The sequence below is a fragment of the Podarcis cretensis genome, assembly GCF_951804945.1.
Source record: "Podarcis cretensis genome assembly, chromosome: 9".
Lineage (NCBI taxonomy): Eukaryota > Metazoa > Chordata > Lepidosauria > Squamata > Lacertidae > Podarcis > Podarcis cretensis.
In genome coordinates this window covers 14,080,143-14,098,785 of record NC_137178.1, presented here as the reverse complement: position 1 = coordinate 14,098,785, position 18,643 = coordinate 14,080,143, and the positions used below count along the sequence as shown (strand labels likewise).

Sequence of the window (18,643 nt, the reverse complement as noted above, 5' to 3'; positions counted from 1 at the left end):
GCTGCCCATCTGTCCTGCCTGGGCTGGTCCAGGAATTCGTGTTTTACTTCCTTATAGAATAAATACAGGCAATGATGCATTTCATATCCTGGATATGATATATCGCCTGTAGCTCTCATATCAAAAAAGTCAGCTGTAGTCACTGAGCACATGAAACCAGTACAGTGGTACCTCAGGTTAAGTACTTAATTCGTTCCGGAGGTCCGTACTTAACCTGAAACTGTTCTTAACCTGAAGCACCACTTTAGCTAATGGGACCTCCTGTTGCCGCTGCGCCGCTGGAGCACGATTTCTGTTCTCATCCTGAAGCCAAGTTCTTAACCTGAAGCACTATTTCTGGGTTAGCGGAGTCTGTAACCTGAAGTGTATGTAACCTGAAGCGTATGTAACCTAAGGTACCACTGTAAATTGTTTTTCTATTTATTTGTTAACAGTGTTGATACGCTTCCCTTTAACAAAGCTATCTGCATCACTTAAAATAGCAATTAAAACATATAAGAATGCTATAAGAATGAGAAAAACAATATAATAGGGCTTTGGGGGGGCATGAATTCATCTCTTTGGTGCGTTCTGGCACCTCCATGGCGTTCTGGCATGGCGCTCAGGACTGCACGACAGCTTTGGCTGGGTGTTCCCCCTAAAAAAAGGTCAAAAGGGCACCTCTTTTTCTAGAAAAAAAGTTCTGAATATAATACAACATAAAAGTTCTGGGGAAATAAAAAGCTTTTTCACTGCCACCAAAGGAATCACAAAGAAGGTGCAGGGGAGAAATTTTCTCTTCACACCACGCCAGGAAAGCTTCTCCTGTTGAATTTCTGCCTATCACAAAGTCGGGAACACTTGTACAAAACAAGGGGAGGAATTAGGCAAACTTCATTTTATTATCATTATTCAGTCTTGTGTGTTCTGTTGGGAAATAAAACATTTCGCAGAGCAATCGTAAACACCTTGCTCAGAGTTTCGGTGTTCCGTGGAATTTACTCCCAAGTTAGTACACATAGAATTGCAGTCTACTGTGACCAGGGTGGAACCCTAGGTAAAGGTAAAGGTACCCCTGCCCGTACGGGCCAGTCTTGACAGACTCTGGGGTTGTGCGCCCATCTCACTTAAGAGGCCAGGGGCCAGCGCTGTCCGGAGACACTTCCGGGTCACGTGGCCAGCGTGACATCGCTGCTCTGGCCAGAGCCAGAGCCAGAGCCAGAGCCGCACACGGAAACACCGTTTACCTTCCCGCTGGTAAGCGGTCCCTATTTATCTACTTGCACCCGGAGATGCTTTCGAACTGCTAGGTTGGCAGGCGCTGGGACCGAGCAGCGGGAGCGCACCCCGCCGCAGTGATTCGAACCGCCGACCTTTCGATCGGCAAGCCCTAGGCGCTGAGGCTTTAACCCACAGCGCCACCTGCGTCCCATTAGGGTGGAACCCTAGTTCAAAATAAAATCTCAAAGAACCAGGACTTTCTGAATGAGACCTTCTCCACACAATACACACCTACTTCCTGTTTATACAAAAGACATAAATCTATTAGTGCTTTAAAAAAACTTTTGAATAACGTTTCGATTGTATGTACAATCTTGCCATTCCTTTATTACCCAAAGACCTGTTTTATGTTCTTGCAAAACTGCTTACTGACTAAGTCCAGAAGGAGCAGTTATCAGCTTGGATGATTTTGACCACCACTTCCTTGTAGGGAAACAGCCAGTGACGATCTTGGGAAGCTGAAAAAGTTCCCTGCCACAGCAGAATAACTCTGCAGTTACACTTGACTTCAGCGAAGAGGGTTCCCTGTCTCCTTCTAAGCACCAGGTAGGTGGCATGGGGCAACATTATCTCTCTTTGAATGCTACAGGGTTATTTTGTCCAATTGTTTAGAAGTTCTTTAAGAGTTGACTTGGAAATGTTCTTATCTCCAGGGAAGGCAAGATAAAAGCAATGGAGAAAAATAAAATTACTGGAAGACAAACATAAAATTTTGGAAAGCAAAAGCAGAGCTTCTAATCAATTCTGTTTAGACATATACCTACTGTATACAGGTTAATTTTATTAACAGAAAGTCCCAAATTGGCTGTCCCAAGTGTGCTTCCAGACGGGTATTTATTATGGAATGGGTGTCTGTCATCATCAAATGCCTGTGTTTCCCCTGCATGGAACCAGAACTTACCATTTTCAGGGGAAACCCAATGTTGTTCTTGTTTTTTAAAAAATCCAACTTGGTGCCAGCTTCAACTCTGCAATATCTCAACAACTCGTTTATGGTATTAGACTACCTTCTCAAAGCACTCCAATTTGTTTTACAAGATAAGCAAATTTGAATTATACCTTTGCCTGGTTTTCCTAATATATTCAAGTTGCAGCAGTGGGGTGTTTGGTAAATTTGGAAGGGGTTGTGAGAGACCTCAGAATTGTGGAAAGGAGAGCTGACAAAGTAGGCAATGGTGTGGATAAGACTGGCTTGCCGATCCCACTGGGCTGAAGTCACACCTATTCTGCCCCTCACATTTTAGTGGGACTTCATTGTGACTGACATCTGACAGAATATGTCTGCAGGGAGTAAACCAAATTTACTAGAATAATAGCTAGAATAGAGATAGGCTTGTAACCGTTCAAACAGCAAACATACTAAGGTGCCATGTGCAAGACAAAGCCACCATTTTTACTGTATCTCCAGACTTTTACTAGCTATTATTCTAGTAAATTTGGTTTTATACTTATAAGCCAGTTTGTGGTGGTGTTGTTTTGTTGTATTATCATTACTGTCACCACATTTGATACTTTGTGTATACAGTGGTACCTCGGGTTACATATGCTTCAGGTTACATACGCTTCAGGTTACACACTCCGCTAACCCAGAAATAGTGCTTCAGGTTAAGAACTTTGCTTCAGGATAAGAACAGAAATCGGGCTCCGGCAGCGCAGCGGCAGCAGGAGGCCCCATTAGCCAAAGTGGTGCTTCAGGTTAAGAACAGTTTCAGGTTAAGAACGGACCTCAGGAATGAATTACGTACTTTACCCGAGGTACCACTATATACTTTGCAGGGAGGGGTGGCATAATATTTATTGAGGCAGAGGTACCCCTGTGTACATGAGGGGGTTACTTGAGATGTCCTTTCTATTGAGCAAGCATGATGATTTGTGCTCAGAATGGTATCCGAGTCATAATACATTAGGGCTGCCATACGTCCTGAGCAGGGAGGCAATTTCCCAAGAAAGCTCAACTACTCTGAGGTCGATTGCCTAAAAAAAGCTCACCAACTTGTAGAAATATGGCAGCCTTATAATACATGATCTCGTTTTCAATGCTGTTTGCTTCAGCAAAGGTTTTGGGCTGCTTAGTTTCCAATATATGCAGGCCCGGTAGTTTCTGCTGAAATCCTGTAACTTTGTTTACAACAAATATTTTGTTGTGGGGGGGGATGTTGTCCTGCTTATATTGTGTTGAATAAAGTGAGTTGGGGTAGCACAGTCAGTAGAGCATGAGACTCTTCATCTCAGAGTTGTGCGTTCAAGTCCCACTTTGGGCAAAAGGTTCTTGCAATGCAGGGGTTGGACTAGATGACCACTGTGCTCCCTTCCAACTCTGCAGTTCTATGATTTTATAATTCTCAGTTCAAGAGGGCCCCTCCAGATGGCAATAGTGCAACAACACTGAGAAAGCAACAGACTTTTTTGCAGGCTTTCCCCCCTTCTTCTTAAACTTTTCTCCATGGTTGTAAGAAAGGGAGACACTGCTGTTTTTAAATGTTGATATTATTCTCCATAGACCACTGTTTTCCAAACTCGCTAGGCTGCTATGAAGCTGGCTGAATGAAATACAAATCAGTCATCCTTTGACCTTTCAATAATACAGTGTTACCTCAGGTTACATATGCTTCAGGTTACATATGCTTCAGGTTACAGACTCCGCTAACCCAGAAATAGTGCTTCAGGTTAAGAACTTTGCTTCAAGATGAGAACAGAAATCGTGCTCCGGGGGCGCAGCAGCAGCAGCAGGCCCCATTAGCTAAAGTGGTGCTTCAGGTTAAGAACAGTTTCAGGTTAAGAACGGACTTCCGGAACGAATTAAGTACTTAACCCGAGGTACCACTGTAATAATAAAAATTTATTATTCATACCCCACCCATTTGGCTGGGTTTCCCCAGCCACTCTGGGCGGCTTCCAACAGAATATTAAAATGCAATAATCTATTAAACATTAAAAGCTTCCCTAAACAGGGCTGCCTTCAGATGTCTTCTAAAAGTCTGGTAGTTGTTTTTCTCTTTGACATCTGACGGGAGGGCGTTCCACAGGGCGGGTGCCACTACCGATAAGGCCCTCTGCCTGGTTCCCTGTAACTTGGCTTCTCGCAGAGAGGGAACCGCCAGAAGGCCCTCGGAGCTGGACCTCAGTGTCTGGGTAGAACGATGTTGGGTGGAGACGCTCCTTTAGATATACTGGACCGAGGCCGTCCACTTTCCTAGTGGGAATTTTTGGGCATGGGGAAACCATTTCCACCATTGTATTACCAGCTCCACCTGCCAAAATTAGCCTTTGGGGCACAGCTATGAAACATGCAGGAGTCCTGCTGTCTGCTGAAACGTGCTTATTTCGTCTTGTTTCTTCATTGCCATTTTCTTTTCTATGGTTCTTCACATTTTCAGTTTAGCTCCTGGGTCCCCCACCCTCACCCCTGCCTTCAAGCTGAAAGCAGGCTATTATTTCCCTTCTTTTGAAATCTCCTTCGCCCAGCCTCTTCTCTGGGCGTGCGAATTGCCTCATTCATTTTGCCTACCTCTTTCTTTCATTCAAAACCATGGAGAGAGTTCAGTCTGTCTTCCACAGCTGCATTGCCTCTGCAACCGTTTATTTTCCTAATTTCTTTTCCCACCTGTGGTTTCTCCTTATCCGTTTCAAATCTCAATCTTTTATTTGTTCCCCCTCCTCTTTGAACTGTCAGTCCTTTTGATCACATTATCCTAAGAAAGTGTGAGGATTTTGTCCGTCCTGCATTAAGACCTGATTCACCAGACCAGGGGGTGCCTTTGGGGAACTGGGGGGGGGGGAGCCAAAGCCCCCAAATGTCCATGGAAAGGGCCAGGGCCCTTCCTCCCGCCATGTGACATCACACATGTATGCTGGGCCATGTTTTTGTTTGTTTAGTCGTTTAGTCGTGTCCGACTCTTCGTGACCCCATGGACCAGAGAATGCCAGGCACTCCTGTCCTCCACTGCCCCCCGCAGCTTGGTCAGACTCATGCTGGTAACCTCGAAAACACTATCCAACCATCTCGTCCTCTGTCGCCCCCTTCTCCTTGTGCCCTCCATCTTTCCCAACATCAGGGTCTTCTCCAGGGAGTCTTCTCTTCTCATGAGGTGGCCAAAGTACTGGAGCCTCAGCTTCACAATCTGTCCTTCCAGTGAGCACTCAGGGCTGATTTCCTTCAGAATGGAGAGGTTTGATCTTCCTGCAGTCCTTGGGACTCTCAAGAGTCTCCTCCAGCACCATAATTCAAAAGCATCAATTCTTCGGCGATCAGCCTTCTTTATGGTCTAGCTCTCACTTCCATACATCACTAATGCTGGGCCATACGTGCGCCAAACTAATTCTTAACATCCCCTAGCTGTTGTTTTAGCTGACACATCCTTAAGGACTGTTTCATACATCTGTCTGTTTCATAAATTCTCAGCACTTGATTTTTTTACGCCCATTCACACTATTGTTAATTAACTAACTAACTAACTACCATACTTTTCCATGTATAAGACTAGATTTCCCCCCTGTAAAATAAGGTTAGAAATCCGGGGGGGGGGGCTCTTGTACCCAGGGGCAATCCTCCCCCCCATTTTCTTAAATTGGAGCCCTCAAAAGTAGGGGGCGTCTTATACATGGGGGCGTCTTATACACGGAAAAATATGGTAACTAGTTTTGTATACTGCCCTCAGGGCCCTCTTAAGCATATCTGCCGCTGTGGTGCAAAGATCTCTCTGGTGCCCCTCTCCCCATTTCCCAGAGTTGTTGACCTTTTTAAAGGGGGCAACCCTTTTTAGGAAAGGTTTCCCAGAGTTGTTGACCTTTTTTTTCAGGGAGCAGACACTTGCTTACACATTATCTCTGCTTGGGAAAAGAAAACAGAAAACCTAAACAAACTTTTTTTAGTTGCTCATTTATTAACAATGCACCTGTATACACACTTATATAGTCTCAGATGCATGTGGGCCAGCCAAAATCTGACAAATCACTCATTATCTTAAATTGTCCAAGCAAAATGGCATAGCTTAACCTGGCACCAAAAGGAGAATACTTAGATATAGCTCAGTGTTGTGTACTGAGCTGAATCCTAGACCAATAGGATCCAGAATTCAGCAGTCTGATTGGTCCGCAGGAGCCACCCAATCCAGCTCCAGGTGGAAGTGAATCAGCGACCTGATTGGCCTGCAGGTGCAGCCAATCTGGCTCCTGGATGAAGTGAATCAGCAACCTGATTGGCCTGCAGGAGCAGCCAATAAAGAATGGGGGGAAATTATTATTTATTTAGGAGACCATTGTAAGCAGATGGAAACATTAGCAGGACTGGACCATAAAGAAGGCTGATCACCGAAGAATTGATGCTTTTGAATTATGGTGCTGGAGGAGACTCTTGAGAGTCCCATGGACGGCAAGAAGATCAAACCTCTCCATTCTGAAGGAAATCAGCCCTGAGTGCCCTACTGGAAGGACAGATAGTGAAGCTGAGACTCCAATACTTTGGCCACCTCATGAGAAGAGAAGACTCCCTGGAAAAGACCCTGATGTTGGGAAAGATTGAGGGCACAAGGAGAAGGGGACGACAGAGTATGAGATGGTTGGACAGTGTTCTCAAAGCTACCAGCATGAGTTTGACTAAACTGCGGGAGGCAGTGGAAGACAGGAGTGCCTGGCGTGTTCTGGTCCATGGGATCACGAAGAGTTGGACACGACTAAACGACAAAACAACAACGAAAATAACACTTGTAATGTAGCAAATATTATGAACAATGTGGAGAGATACAAAATATGGATTATGAAATAATACAGTCGAAACTACAAACATGAGCCTGACCAAACTGCGGGAGGCAGTGGAAGACAGGAGTGCCTGGTGTGCTCTGGTCCATGGGGTCACGAAGAGTTGGACATGACTAAACGACTAAACAACAACAACAACACACAGTCAAAAAGGTTGACAATAGGACCTATGGAGGGGATGGAAGTCTGGAGATTCAGAGAAATCTCTAAATATGGATATGTAATTTGTATTGTTATAACTGGACACTTGTAATATCAAATAAATTTATTATTATTATTATTATTACTGGTATTATTATTAAAAATCAGGATGATGGTTGATTGCATTTAACAATTGTTTTTTTGGTCCTCTTTCTTTTCTCAGCCGTCGTTGCAATGAACACTCAGGCGGTGATCATGAACCAGCCGCAGGTTGTGCTTGCCCAGCATCAAAGCCCTCAATGGCAGACGGACTTAATGGACTGTTGCGGTGACTGCGGAGTGTGTAAGTGGGTGGGGGGGTCAAAGATGTGGCTGTGGCAATGATGCCTCATTGAGTTTTGTGCCGGACAGAATGCCTTTCCAGGCCACAAGCTTCTTACAATGAGAACAGTAACTCTTTCCTGCCATTTCTGGCTGTTTACCAAGGGAAAGGCTCGCCGGGTCGGGCATGGCAGAATAAATATGCACTCCACACAGATGTTGTGCTATTCTTATTGTCCTTTGTACTTTGATTGCTGTCAAACAACTCTAGCCATCTGCAGTTCTCCTCCAATGAAGACACTGTGTTGCTGTTGCAAGAAGGGCTTTTACACTCGCCAGAAGCTCACCTCTGCCCTTGCTGGTTAAATAATAATAATAATAATAATAATAATAATAATAATAATTTATTATTTATACCCCGCCCATCTGGCTGGGTTTCCCCAGCCACTATGGGCGGCTTCCAACTGAATATTAAAAACAGTACAGCATCAGACATTAAAAACTTCCCTAAAGTTTTCAGTTGTCTTTTAAAAGTAAAATAGTTGTTTATTGCTTTGACATCTTCTGGGAGGGCGTTCCACAGGGCAGGCGCCACTACCGAGAAGGCCCTCTGCCTGGTTCCCTGTAACCTTACTTCTCGCAATGAGGGAACCACCAGAAGGCCCTCGGCGCTAGATCTCAGTGTCCAGGCTGAACGATGGGGGTAGAGACGCTCCTTCAGGTATACAGGACCGAGGCCGTTTAGGGCTTTAAAGTCAGCACCAACACTTTGAATTGTGCTTGGAAACGTACTGGGAGCCAATGCAGATCTCTCAGAACCGGTGTTATGTTGTCCCGGCGGCCACTCCCAGTCACCAGTCTAGCTGCCGCATTCTGGATTAATTGCAGTTTCTGGGTCACCTTCAAAGGTAGCCCCAAGTAGAGCACGTTGCAGTAGTCCAAGCGGGAGATAACTAGAGCATGCACCACTCTGGCAAGACAGTCCGTGGGCAGGTAGGGTCTTAGCCTGCGTACCAGGTGGAGCTGGTAGACAGCTGCCCTGGACAGGACACAGAATTAACCTGTGCCTCCATGGACAGCTGTGAGTCCAAAATGACTCCCAGGCTACGCACCTGGTCCTTCAGGGGCACAGTTACCCCATTCAGGACCAGGGAATCCCCCACACCCGCCCGCCCCCTGTCCCCCAAAAACAGTACTTCTGTCTTGTCAGGATTCAACCTCAATCTGTTAGCTGCCATCCATCCTCCAACAGCCTCCAGGCACTCACACAGGACCTTCACCGCCTTCACTGGTTCTGATTTAAAGGAGAGGTAGAGCTGGGTGTCATCTGCATACTGATGAATACCCAGCCCAAACCCCCTGATGATCTCTCCCAGCGGCTTCATATAGATATTAAAAAGCATGGGGGAGAGGACGGAACCCTGAGGCACCCCACAAGTGAGGGCCCAGGGGTCTGAACACTCATCCCCCACCACCACTTTCTGGACACGGCCCAGGAGAAAGGAGCGGAACCACCGTATAACAGTGCCCCCAGCTCCCAGCCCCTCTAGACGGTCCAGAAGGATGTTATGGTCGATGGTGTCAAAGGCCGCTGAGAGATCCAGCAGAACTAGGAAACAGCTCTCACCTTTGTCCCTAGCCCGCCGGAGATCATCAACCAGCGCGACCAAGGCATTTTCAGTCTCATGGTGAGGCCTGAATCCTGACTGGAAGGGATCCAAATGGTCCGCATCCTCCAGGCGTGCTTGGAGTTGTTTGGCAACCACCCGCTCAATCACCTTGCCCAAGAATGGTAAATTTGAGACTGGGCGATAGTTAGCCAAATTGGCTGGGTCTAAAGATGTTTTTTTAAGAAGCGGTTTAATGACTGCCTCTTTCGGCGGGTCTGGGAAGGCTCCCTCACAGAGGGAATCATTCACCACCCCGCAGAGCCCATCGCCCAGCCCTTCCCGGCTCGCTTTTATCAGCCATGATGGGCAAGGATCAAGGAGACAGGTGGTCGGTTTCACTTATCCAAGCAGCCTGTCCACATCCTCAGAGGTAACAGATTGGAATTGATCCCATGTAACAGGACTAGACAGAACTCTAGCACTCTCCCGCCCTGGCCCTGCTCCCACGGTGGAGTCTACCTCCTTCTGAATTTGAGCGACTTTATCTGCAAAAAAACTTTGCAAAAGCATTGCAGGAGATCTTGGGGTCCCTACCAGGCCCCGGTGGTGCAGGTGGTTCCGATAGATTGCGAACCACCTGAAAAAGTCTCCTGCTGCTGTTTTCTGCAGATGCAATGGAGGCGGTGAAGAAGGCCCTCTTCGCTGTCGCCATTGCCACTTGGTAGGCTCGACGTTGAGCTCTAGCCCGTGTCCGGTCTGATGCAGAATGAGTTTTCCGCCACTGGCGCTCTAGCCGTCTCAACGATTGCTTCATCACCCTCAGCTCCGGGGAGAACCACGGGGCTGTCCGGGCTCCATGCAATCTGAGAGGGCGCTTCGGAGCCAAACAGTCAATAGCCCTGGTTAACTCCACATTCCAGCGTGCCACCAGGGAATCAGCTGAAAGGCCATCAACTTGGGATAAAACATCCCCCAACACTCTCTGGAAGCCAATTGGATCCATTAAGTGGCGGGGGCGGACCATCCGAATCGGTCCCACCTCCCTGCAGAGGGGAAGGGTCGCAGAGAAGTCCAGTTGCACCAGGAAGTGATCTGACCTGATCTGACCTGATCTGGTTCTGGAAGGATCCTTTTAAAAAGTCCCATATGCTCAGAGACTTTGTGCCTGTTCATTGGGGGATATAGGAAGCCCACGCACTTGTTCTTTAGATGTCCCTTTTATGAAGAGGCACGTAGTGAGATCACTGATCCCCTGCTGGTGAGGCTCGCTGACCTCCCGGAAAAGCAAAAATTTGACCTTTTCCTGTCAAGCAAAGATCATAAGACGGCCCAGATGGTTGCCAGATTCTGTGTACAGATCTGTAGGCGCAGACCATCCCCCGACCCAAACTAGTTCCTTAAGAAAACCCCCAAACTCGCTTCCATGGGTGACTCTGGGTCATCTCTCTGTGGTAACTTATCTTATAGTTTTAAGTGTCTATAAGCTTATCGCATTTATAAATTTTAAATTTATTGTTGCACATTGTTTTAAATGTTTGTTTTCCTTCTGGGATTGTATCCCCAAGTGTGTTTTATAAGCTGGTCTCCGTCTGTAATAAATTATCTCTGCGTTGCTGCAGTTTTGCAGACGGGCTTCACATCAGATGGGCAAATCAGGACTAGACCTCCCCAATCTACACTGGAATGGGGGATCTCAGGCCCAGGGGGAAAATGCAGCCTCTCTCTCTGCCCCTTGGGACTCTCCCCAGGGTACACACCCTCCCCAGATCACATCCCTTGCTGGCCTTGCTCCACACCCTCGTGGAACACCCTTATCTGACTAAAATGTGTCCTCGACTCTGATTCCCTGGACGGAGGATAGAGAGTTGTGTGGAGAACATAACCTACTATACCATAGTTAAAATTTACATCCAGTGCTCCACCCACTTTTACCCTCGGCCCCGCCCACCGCTATCATGTGACCCACAGAAAGTTTCCCCGGTGGGAGTGCAGCCCTGAAAAAGACAGGAACTCCATCAAAGAAAAGGAAAGAAGTACCTATCCTCTGCTTGATTATTTCTGCCACTCTCTCAAATTCTCCATGCTAATCTGTCACAGACAATAATAAAACTTGAAACCCTTGCTATCGCTTAGGCCCCATCTGCACTGTACATTGAAAGCAGGATCATACCACTTCAAACAGCCACGGCTTCCTGCAGAGAATCCTGGGGACTGTAGTTTGTTCAGGGTGCTGAGAGTTGTTAGGGGTTCCCTGTTCCCCTCAGAGAGCGACAGTTCCAGTGCCGGATTTACGTACTGTATAAGCTAAACAAGCTATAGCTTAGGGCCCCACTCTCTTGGGGCCCCCAAAAAAATTAAAGGGGAAAAAACTGGATGTACATTTCCAAAATAGAAGATAAAAAATAAGTAAAATAAAACCTACATACAGCAACAGTGTATTGTGTTGTGTAGGCTCCTGTGATGTAAGTAATGGGCCCTGCCTGCTAGCTTGCTCCCTAAAATATCACTGGTTTGCTCATTTCTATATATAGGGTGCCTACATTCTGCATGGACTGGTTGCATGGCAACATGCGCAATTGGTTTTAGATACCTATTAGGTACTTAAATTACCATATAGCATATATTCAACACAAAAAACAGTGACAATTTGTTGTTGACAAAGGGCAGCTGGACATATAAAGGGCCCCATTACCTTCAGTAGCTTAGGGCCTCATCAAACGTAAATCCAGCCCTGGACAGTTCCCATAATTCCCTGAGAAGATGGATTGTTATACCACTCTAAGAACTGTAGTTCTGTAAGGCAATATAGACAAATGTTCACAAAGGGCAGGCCCTCTAAGAACTTTTGCTAGAACCTGTGATGCTTCATAAGGCTTATCCATTACTCTGGTTGTGGCTAACCTTCGCCTTGCTTCCACTCTCCCAAGTGATCTCCTAGAGAGGCATTTCATGTCTGTTCTGTCTCTATCCAGGCCTCTGTGGGCTGTTTTGCCCCCTTATTTTGGGATGCCAGATAGCATCGGCTATGGATGAATGCTGCCTCTGTGGCTCAAGCATGGCAATGAGGTCCGTCTACCGGACAAAATATGGGATCCCGGTAAGTGTGTGAACTTGAATCCTGTGCACACGTACGGAAGAGGAACTCTCAGCTTGGATACTGGATGGTGGATCGCAACCTAATGGAAGTTGGACGTGCTTGGATTAGACCAGTCACTCCCAAACTCGGCCCTCCAGCAGTTTTGGGACGACAACTCCCACCATCCCTAGCTAACAGGACCAGTGGTCAGGGATGATGGGAACTGTAGTTCCAAAACAGCTGGAGGGCCGAGTTTGGGGGTGCCTGAATTAGACCATGGGGCCATCTGGCTCAGTGTCATCTACAGTGGCCCTCCCAGGGTTTCAGGTAGGGAATCTTCCCCAGTCCTACCTGGAGATGCTGAGGATTGAATCTTCTGCATGCAAAGCAGGTGTTTTACTTCACTGACCTGAGGTCCTTTCACCCTGAAAAAGTGGCAGCAGTGATTCTGCTCTCCTCTGAGCCAGTGTGACATAAAATGCATCTGAGGATGCCCTGACACAAGGTCCTTCCAGATTCATTATTTTGTGGGACAGAGGGTTCCTTGGGAGCAGCTCTGTTTCCCATCACCACAGCAACACCTGGAAGGAGATCATGCCATGAGGCCATGGCCTTGCTCAGATGCATCGTGGGGCAATGAAGGGGAATGCAAGGAGGACTGGTGCCACCACATTTTCATGGTGGAAAAATCCGTTCTTTAAAAAAGCGAGTGGGGGGCACTTAAAAAGTGAAGAAAGAGGGGTGTGTTGTTTTTGCAGTAATGAGTTACGTGCAAATGTATGTACAGTGGAACCTTGGTTCTTGAATGGCTTAGTTGACGAACGAATCGGCTCCCGAATGCTGGAAACCCGCAGGTAAGTGTTCTGGTTTTTGAACATTTTTTGGAAGCCGAATGTCCGACGCAGCTTTTGCTTGAGTGCAGGAAGCTCCTGAAGCCAATTGGAAGCTGCGCCTTGGTTTTCAAATGGTTTCAGGAGTTGAACTGATTTCTGGAACGGATTAAGTTTGAGAACCAAGGTTTAGGGAAGTTTTTAATGACTGATGTTTTAATGTATTTTTAATCTTTTGTTGGAAGCTGCCCAGAGTGGTTGGTGAAACCTAGCCAGTTGGGTGGGGTATAAATAATAAATTATTATTATAATATGATTACTCCACTGTATTGGTTGCACCCTCCCCTGTTAATGGGTGGTTAACCCTAAGTCCCCTTGCGAGTTTTCTTCTGCTGTGTGTATCGTTTCTCTTCCCACAACAATAATGGCACCTGAAAATGCTCTTCTACTCAACAGGGATCTCTCCTGGGGGACTTCTGTGCTATGTGGTTCTGCCCTCATTGTGCCCTTTGCCAACTCAAGAGGGACATCAACAAAAGAAAAGACATGGGGATCTTCTAAGAAGGTTGGTTTCATTTACAGTGTTAAATCATAGAATCATAGAATTATAGAGTTGGAAGGGACGCTGAGGACCTCCTATTATTATTTTTTGGTAGATAAATTTGTTATTAGTTTTTTAACATACCATTTTCAAATAATTAAACATACTTTTACATCTTATACAATTATTTTTGGACTTCCATCAATCACATCTGAAAATTTTCCAATCTAATCACTTAGCATACATTTCTTACTTTCATTATTGCCTTTAAATCTCACAACTGATCTCTCTTCATTCTCTATTTTGCAATATTTCATAGATTTCTCCTTACAAAACTTCTTGTAGTCCTACTAGCGTAATTTGTTGATTACAGTTGCTCTTCAAATAGTTCATCTATTTCTTCCAATCTTCTGCAAATCTCTGGTCCCGCTGGTTTCGAATCCTTCCAGTCATTTTGTCTGCCATTCTTCTTTTGTCGTGATTTCTTCTTGCTTCCATTTCTGGGCTAAGACCCTGAGGACCTCCTCGTCCTCCTCCCCAATTAAGGTGTCCCTTACGGGGATCAAACCTGCAACCTTGGTGTTGTCAGCACCATGCTGTAACTAACTGATCTGCTTATAAATGTTAACTATACAGGAGGAATGGGGGACATTTTTGAGTGCAGGGGTTATTTCCCCTCTGGGCAACACTCACATGCCAGAGGTGTGCTGGGCCAGAAGCAAAATATCAAAACAGGCTTGGTCAGAGGCAAAAGTGGCTAGAGTGGCGAATGCGAATCTTACCTTTGCCCAGTAGTCTAATTTCAAGACACCTCTCTCTATCCTCTGTCCAGGCAAGAAAGGTTCGTTATTAATCTTCAGAGACAAAGTCCAGCCAGGGAAAAACAGTCAAGGTGGGAGAGAGGCAGGGTTGCTTGGATTGTGGCCTGGGGTGCGGGAATGGACTGGAGAAGGGGCATGGCCTGGGGTGGGTCCCAAGTGTCAGGCAGAGAGGCCTAGACTTGAGGTTCCACAGCCCTGCCATCAAGTACGCCATTGAGAAGGAAGACTGGTGTACACAGGTTCCTTGCAATACACAAATCACTTACAAACAAGCTTGTCCTCCACCCATGACCCATCTCCTATGGACAGCTGCATGGCGAATGTAAATGGTGTTGATTTTGATGCAATTTCTTTGAATGGTTAGTAGGTAAAAAAGGTAAAGGTAAAGGACCCCTGGACGGTCAAGTCCAGTCAAAGGCAACTATGGGGTTGCGGCGCACATCTCGCTTTCTGGCCGAGGGAGCCAGCGTTTGTCTGCAGACAGAAGAAGAGTTTGGATTTGATATCCCGCTTTATCACTACCCTAAGGAGTCTCAAAGCGGCTAACATTCTCCTTTCCCTTCCTCCCCCACAACAAACACTCTGTGAGGTGAGTGGGGCTGAGAGACTTCAAAGAAGTGTGACTAGCCCAAGGTCACCCAGCAGCTGCATGTGGAGGAGCGGAGACGCGAGACAGCTTTCCGGGTCATGTGGCCACCATGACTAAACTGCTTCAAGGCGCAACGGGACATTGTGAGGGAAACCAAAGTGCATGGGAACGCCGTTTACCTTCCCACTGCAGTGGTACCTATTTATCTACTTCCACTGGTGTGGTTTCAAACTGCTAGGTTGGCAGAAGCCGGGACAGAGCAACGGGAGCTAACCACCATTGAGCGATTCAAACTGCCAACATTCTGATCGGCAAGCCCAAGAGGCTCAGTGGTTTAGACCACAGCGCCACCTGCGGCATTACCAGTGCCATTACATAGCCTAGCCTCTTTCCCCAAGCAAATCACTTTAAAAAGCAGCTGCAGGAAAGCCTGATCAGGATTGGGACCACAAGAAGGGCAGAGGCTTTTTAAAAGCCTTTAACACCACTTCATGGTCCCAATGAAAACCATTACCCAAAGCTGCTGCTGCTGCTGCTACTAGTAGTGCGTATCATTTGGCCCTAACAGTTGCTTGTTTATAATAATAATAATAATTTATTATTTATACCCTGCCCATCTGGCTGGGTTTCCCCAGCCACCCTGGGCGGCTTCCAACAAAGTATTGTTAAACATTAAAAGCTTCCCTAAACAGGGCTGCCTTCAGATGTCTTCTAAAAGTCTGGTAGTTGTTCTTCTCTTTCACATCTGGTAGGAGGGCGTTCCACAGGGCGGGTGCCACTACCGAGAAGGCCCTCTGCCTGGTTTCCTGTAACTTCACTTCTCGCGGTGAGGGAACTGCCAGAAGGCCCTCGGAGCTGGACCTCAGGGTCCAGGCAGAACGATGGGGGTGGAGACGCTTCTTCAGGTATACTGGACTGAGGCCGTTTAGGGCTTTATATTTTTATAGTGGTTTTTTCTGCCGCAGGGTCCTCAGAGTGGTTTGCCACAAAACAAAATAGTTGCCCATGAAACGCGTGGGAATGTCTTCTCTCAGCTCTGCTCTGAGTGACTGGTGTTTTCTTCCTTCTCTTTCAGATTTGCACACATTCAACAAGCGAGGGTCCAGAAGTCCTTTCTGCTCATTGCCATCACCCTTCATAATCAAGTCAAACATTGCTTGGCCCATATTCTAATCTCTGAAAGATGATGCCTTGGACCTAAGATTATGGAAAAGCATATAGCTTTTTAGAATACATAAATATTTAGGTAATTTTGTTACTGGAAATTTGTTTAAGAATTAATAAAAAGGAGCCTTGTGCTGTGTATGTCATCCACAATGTTTCTTAGAATGAAGATGTAGGGCATGAGTGGATTTACTTATAGGAAAGACAGAACTCTCAATAACATTGCAAAAGTAAAGGCAACAAAATTCCTACACCCAACCCATGAGAATCACTGGGATTTTTATCTCCCATTTGATGATTCTAAACACATTTTCTTTTCTTGCTAACTGAGAGATTAATGAAAAAATGGAGTTGCGGAAAATATGGGGCTACTCTTCTACTACATAGTACGAATAGCCAGAACAAGGACACAATCATTTATTATGCTTTTATTTTCTTTCAGCCTAATTGCATGGTCTAACAAGAATGTAGGTAGCTGCCTTTCTCCAGTTACTTGACAAAATATCTCTTTTGGGTGTGGCACAAGGTGTCTGCTTTTCAGTTACAAGGCTTTTCAGTTACAAGGAAGTGTGCTTTAGGCTGTGAATGCTTTTAATTGCCCTGAGAACTTTACACTTTAACGCCCATTGGAACTCATTTCAACCTGACTTCAGGCCTGGTTTGGGGACCAAAATTGCTTTGGTCACTCTTATTAGGTAGTGGGTGGACATAGCAGACGACACAGAGATTTCTCCAAGTAGTTCTTTATAAGTAAGCTGGAACTGAAAGCAATGACAAACCTAGACAGCATCTTAAAAAGCAGAGACATCACCTTGCCAACAAAGGTCCGTATAGTTAAAGCTATGGTTTTCCCAGTAGTGATGTATGGAAGTGAGAGCTGGACCATAATTAAGGCTGATCGCCAAAGAATTGATGCTTTTGAATTATGGTGCTGGAGGAGACTCTTGAGAGTCCCATGGACTGCAAGAAGATCAAGCCTATCCATTGTGAAGGAAATCAGCCCTGAGTGCTCACTGGAAGGACAGATCCTGAAGCTGAGGCTCCAATACTGTGACCACCTCATGAGAAGAGAAGACTCCCTGGAAAAGACCCTGATGTTGGGAAAGATGGAGGGCACAAGGAGAAGGGGACGACAGAGGACGAGATGGTTGGACAGTGTTCTCGAAGCTACCAGCATGAGTTTGACCAAACTGCGAGAGGCACTGGAAAACAGGAGTGCCTGGCGTGCTCTGGTCCATGGGGTCACGAAGAGTCGGACACGACTAAACGACTAAACAACAACAACAACAACAACAACAATAAAGCTGGAACTGAACTGAACAGCAAACAGCTCAGCTGGCCTGCTTTTATAGGCAGCCAGCTGTCAACACTACAACAGCCCAGGGTTTCCCACCTAAATTAACTTACATGGACCTGAGTGAAAACTATACAGTGGTACCTTGAGTTACAGACACTTCAGGTTACAGACTCCGCTAACCCAGAAAGAGTACCTCGGGTTAAGAACTTTGCTTCAGGATGAGAACAGAAATCGTGCTCCGGCGGTGAAGCAGCAGTGGGAGACCACATTAGCTAAAGTGGTGCTTCAGGTTAAGAACAGTTTCAGGTTAAGTACGGACTTCCAGAACGAATTAAGTTCTTAACTCGAGGTACCACAGTATACACAATCCCCCCCCCTGGTGGCTAGGGTGAGAACCTCAATACATAACAACTCTGATCCATGACTTTTGTTGGGAGAGTCATGGCGGAAGTGGAGCCCTGTTGGTTCTCTTTGACCTCTCAGCGGCTTTCAGTATCATGAGTCACATTAGGCCCCTGAATCTCTTTTAGGATTTGGGAGACGAAGGACCATTTCATAGTGCTTCCACTCCTATCTCCAAGGGCACTCTGGAGAGTAGCATTGGGCGACCACCAGAGTTCTCCTGTAGGCTCCTGCCTAGTTAAACAAGAACATAAGAAGAGCATGTTGGACCAGGCCAATGGCCCCTATAGTCCAGCATCTCATTCTCACTCTCCACACTTATGAGTCTCCAGCAACAGGTGTTCAGGGTCGCAATGCCTCTGATGGTGGGTGTAGAACATAGCCAAGAGTGGCTAGTAACCAGGAATAGCCTTGTCCTCCATGAACTTTTTAATTTTATTTTGAAGCCATCCAAGATGGTGGCCATCAATAAAAGGTAAATGGCAAAGGACCAGTAAAAGGCGACTATGGGGTTGCGGCGCTCATCTCGCTTTCAGGCTGACAAACGGCGTTTGTCCACAGACAGCTTTCTGGGTCATGTGGCCAGCATGACTAAACCACTTCTGGCGCAATGAAACACCATGATGGAAACCAGAGCGCATGGAAACGCCGTTTACCTTCCTGCCACAGCGGTACCTATTTATCTGCTTGTGCTGGCATGCTTTTGAACTGCTAGGTTGGCAGGAGCTGGGACAGAGCAACGGGAGCTCACCTCGTCGCAGGGATTCGAACTGCCAACCTTCTGATCGGCAAGCCCAAGAGGCTCAGTGGTTTAGACCACAGTGCCACCCACAT

General features: G+C 46.4%; 1 protein-coding gene across 1 annotated transcript; it reads left to right on the top strand.

Annotated features, from left to right (window-relative positions):
• Positions 1-1,619: 1,619 nt before the first annotated feature.
• Positions 1,620-16,256, top strand: LOC307224407 (placenta-specific gene 8 protein-like). Its single transcript, XM_079991273.1, has 5 exons — positions 1,620-1,806; positions 7,382-7,501; positions 12,062-12,186; positions 13,452-13,560; positions 16,022-16,256. Exons 2-4 carry the CDS (start codon positions 7,393-7,395, stop codon positions 13,554-13,556), a joined length of 339 nt encoding a protein of 112 aa, XP_079847399.1. The 5' UTR covers positions 1,620-1,806; positions 7,382-7,392; the 3' UTR covers positions 13,557-13,560; positions 16,022-16,256.
• Positions 16,257-18,643: the final 2,387 nt, after the last annotated feature.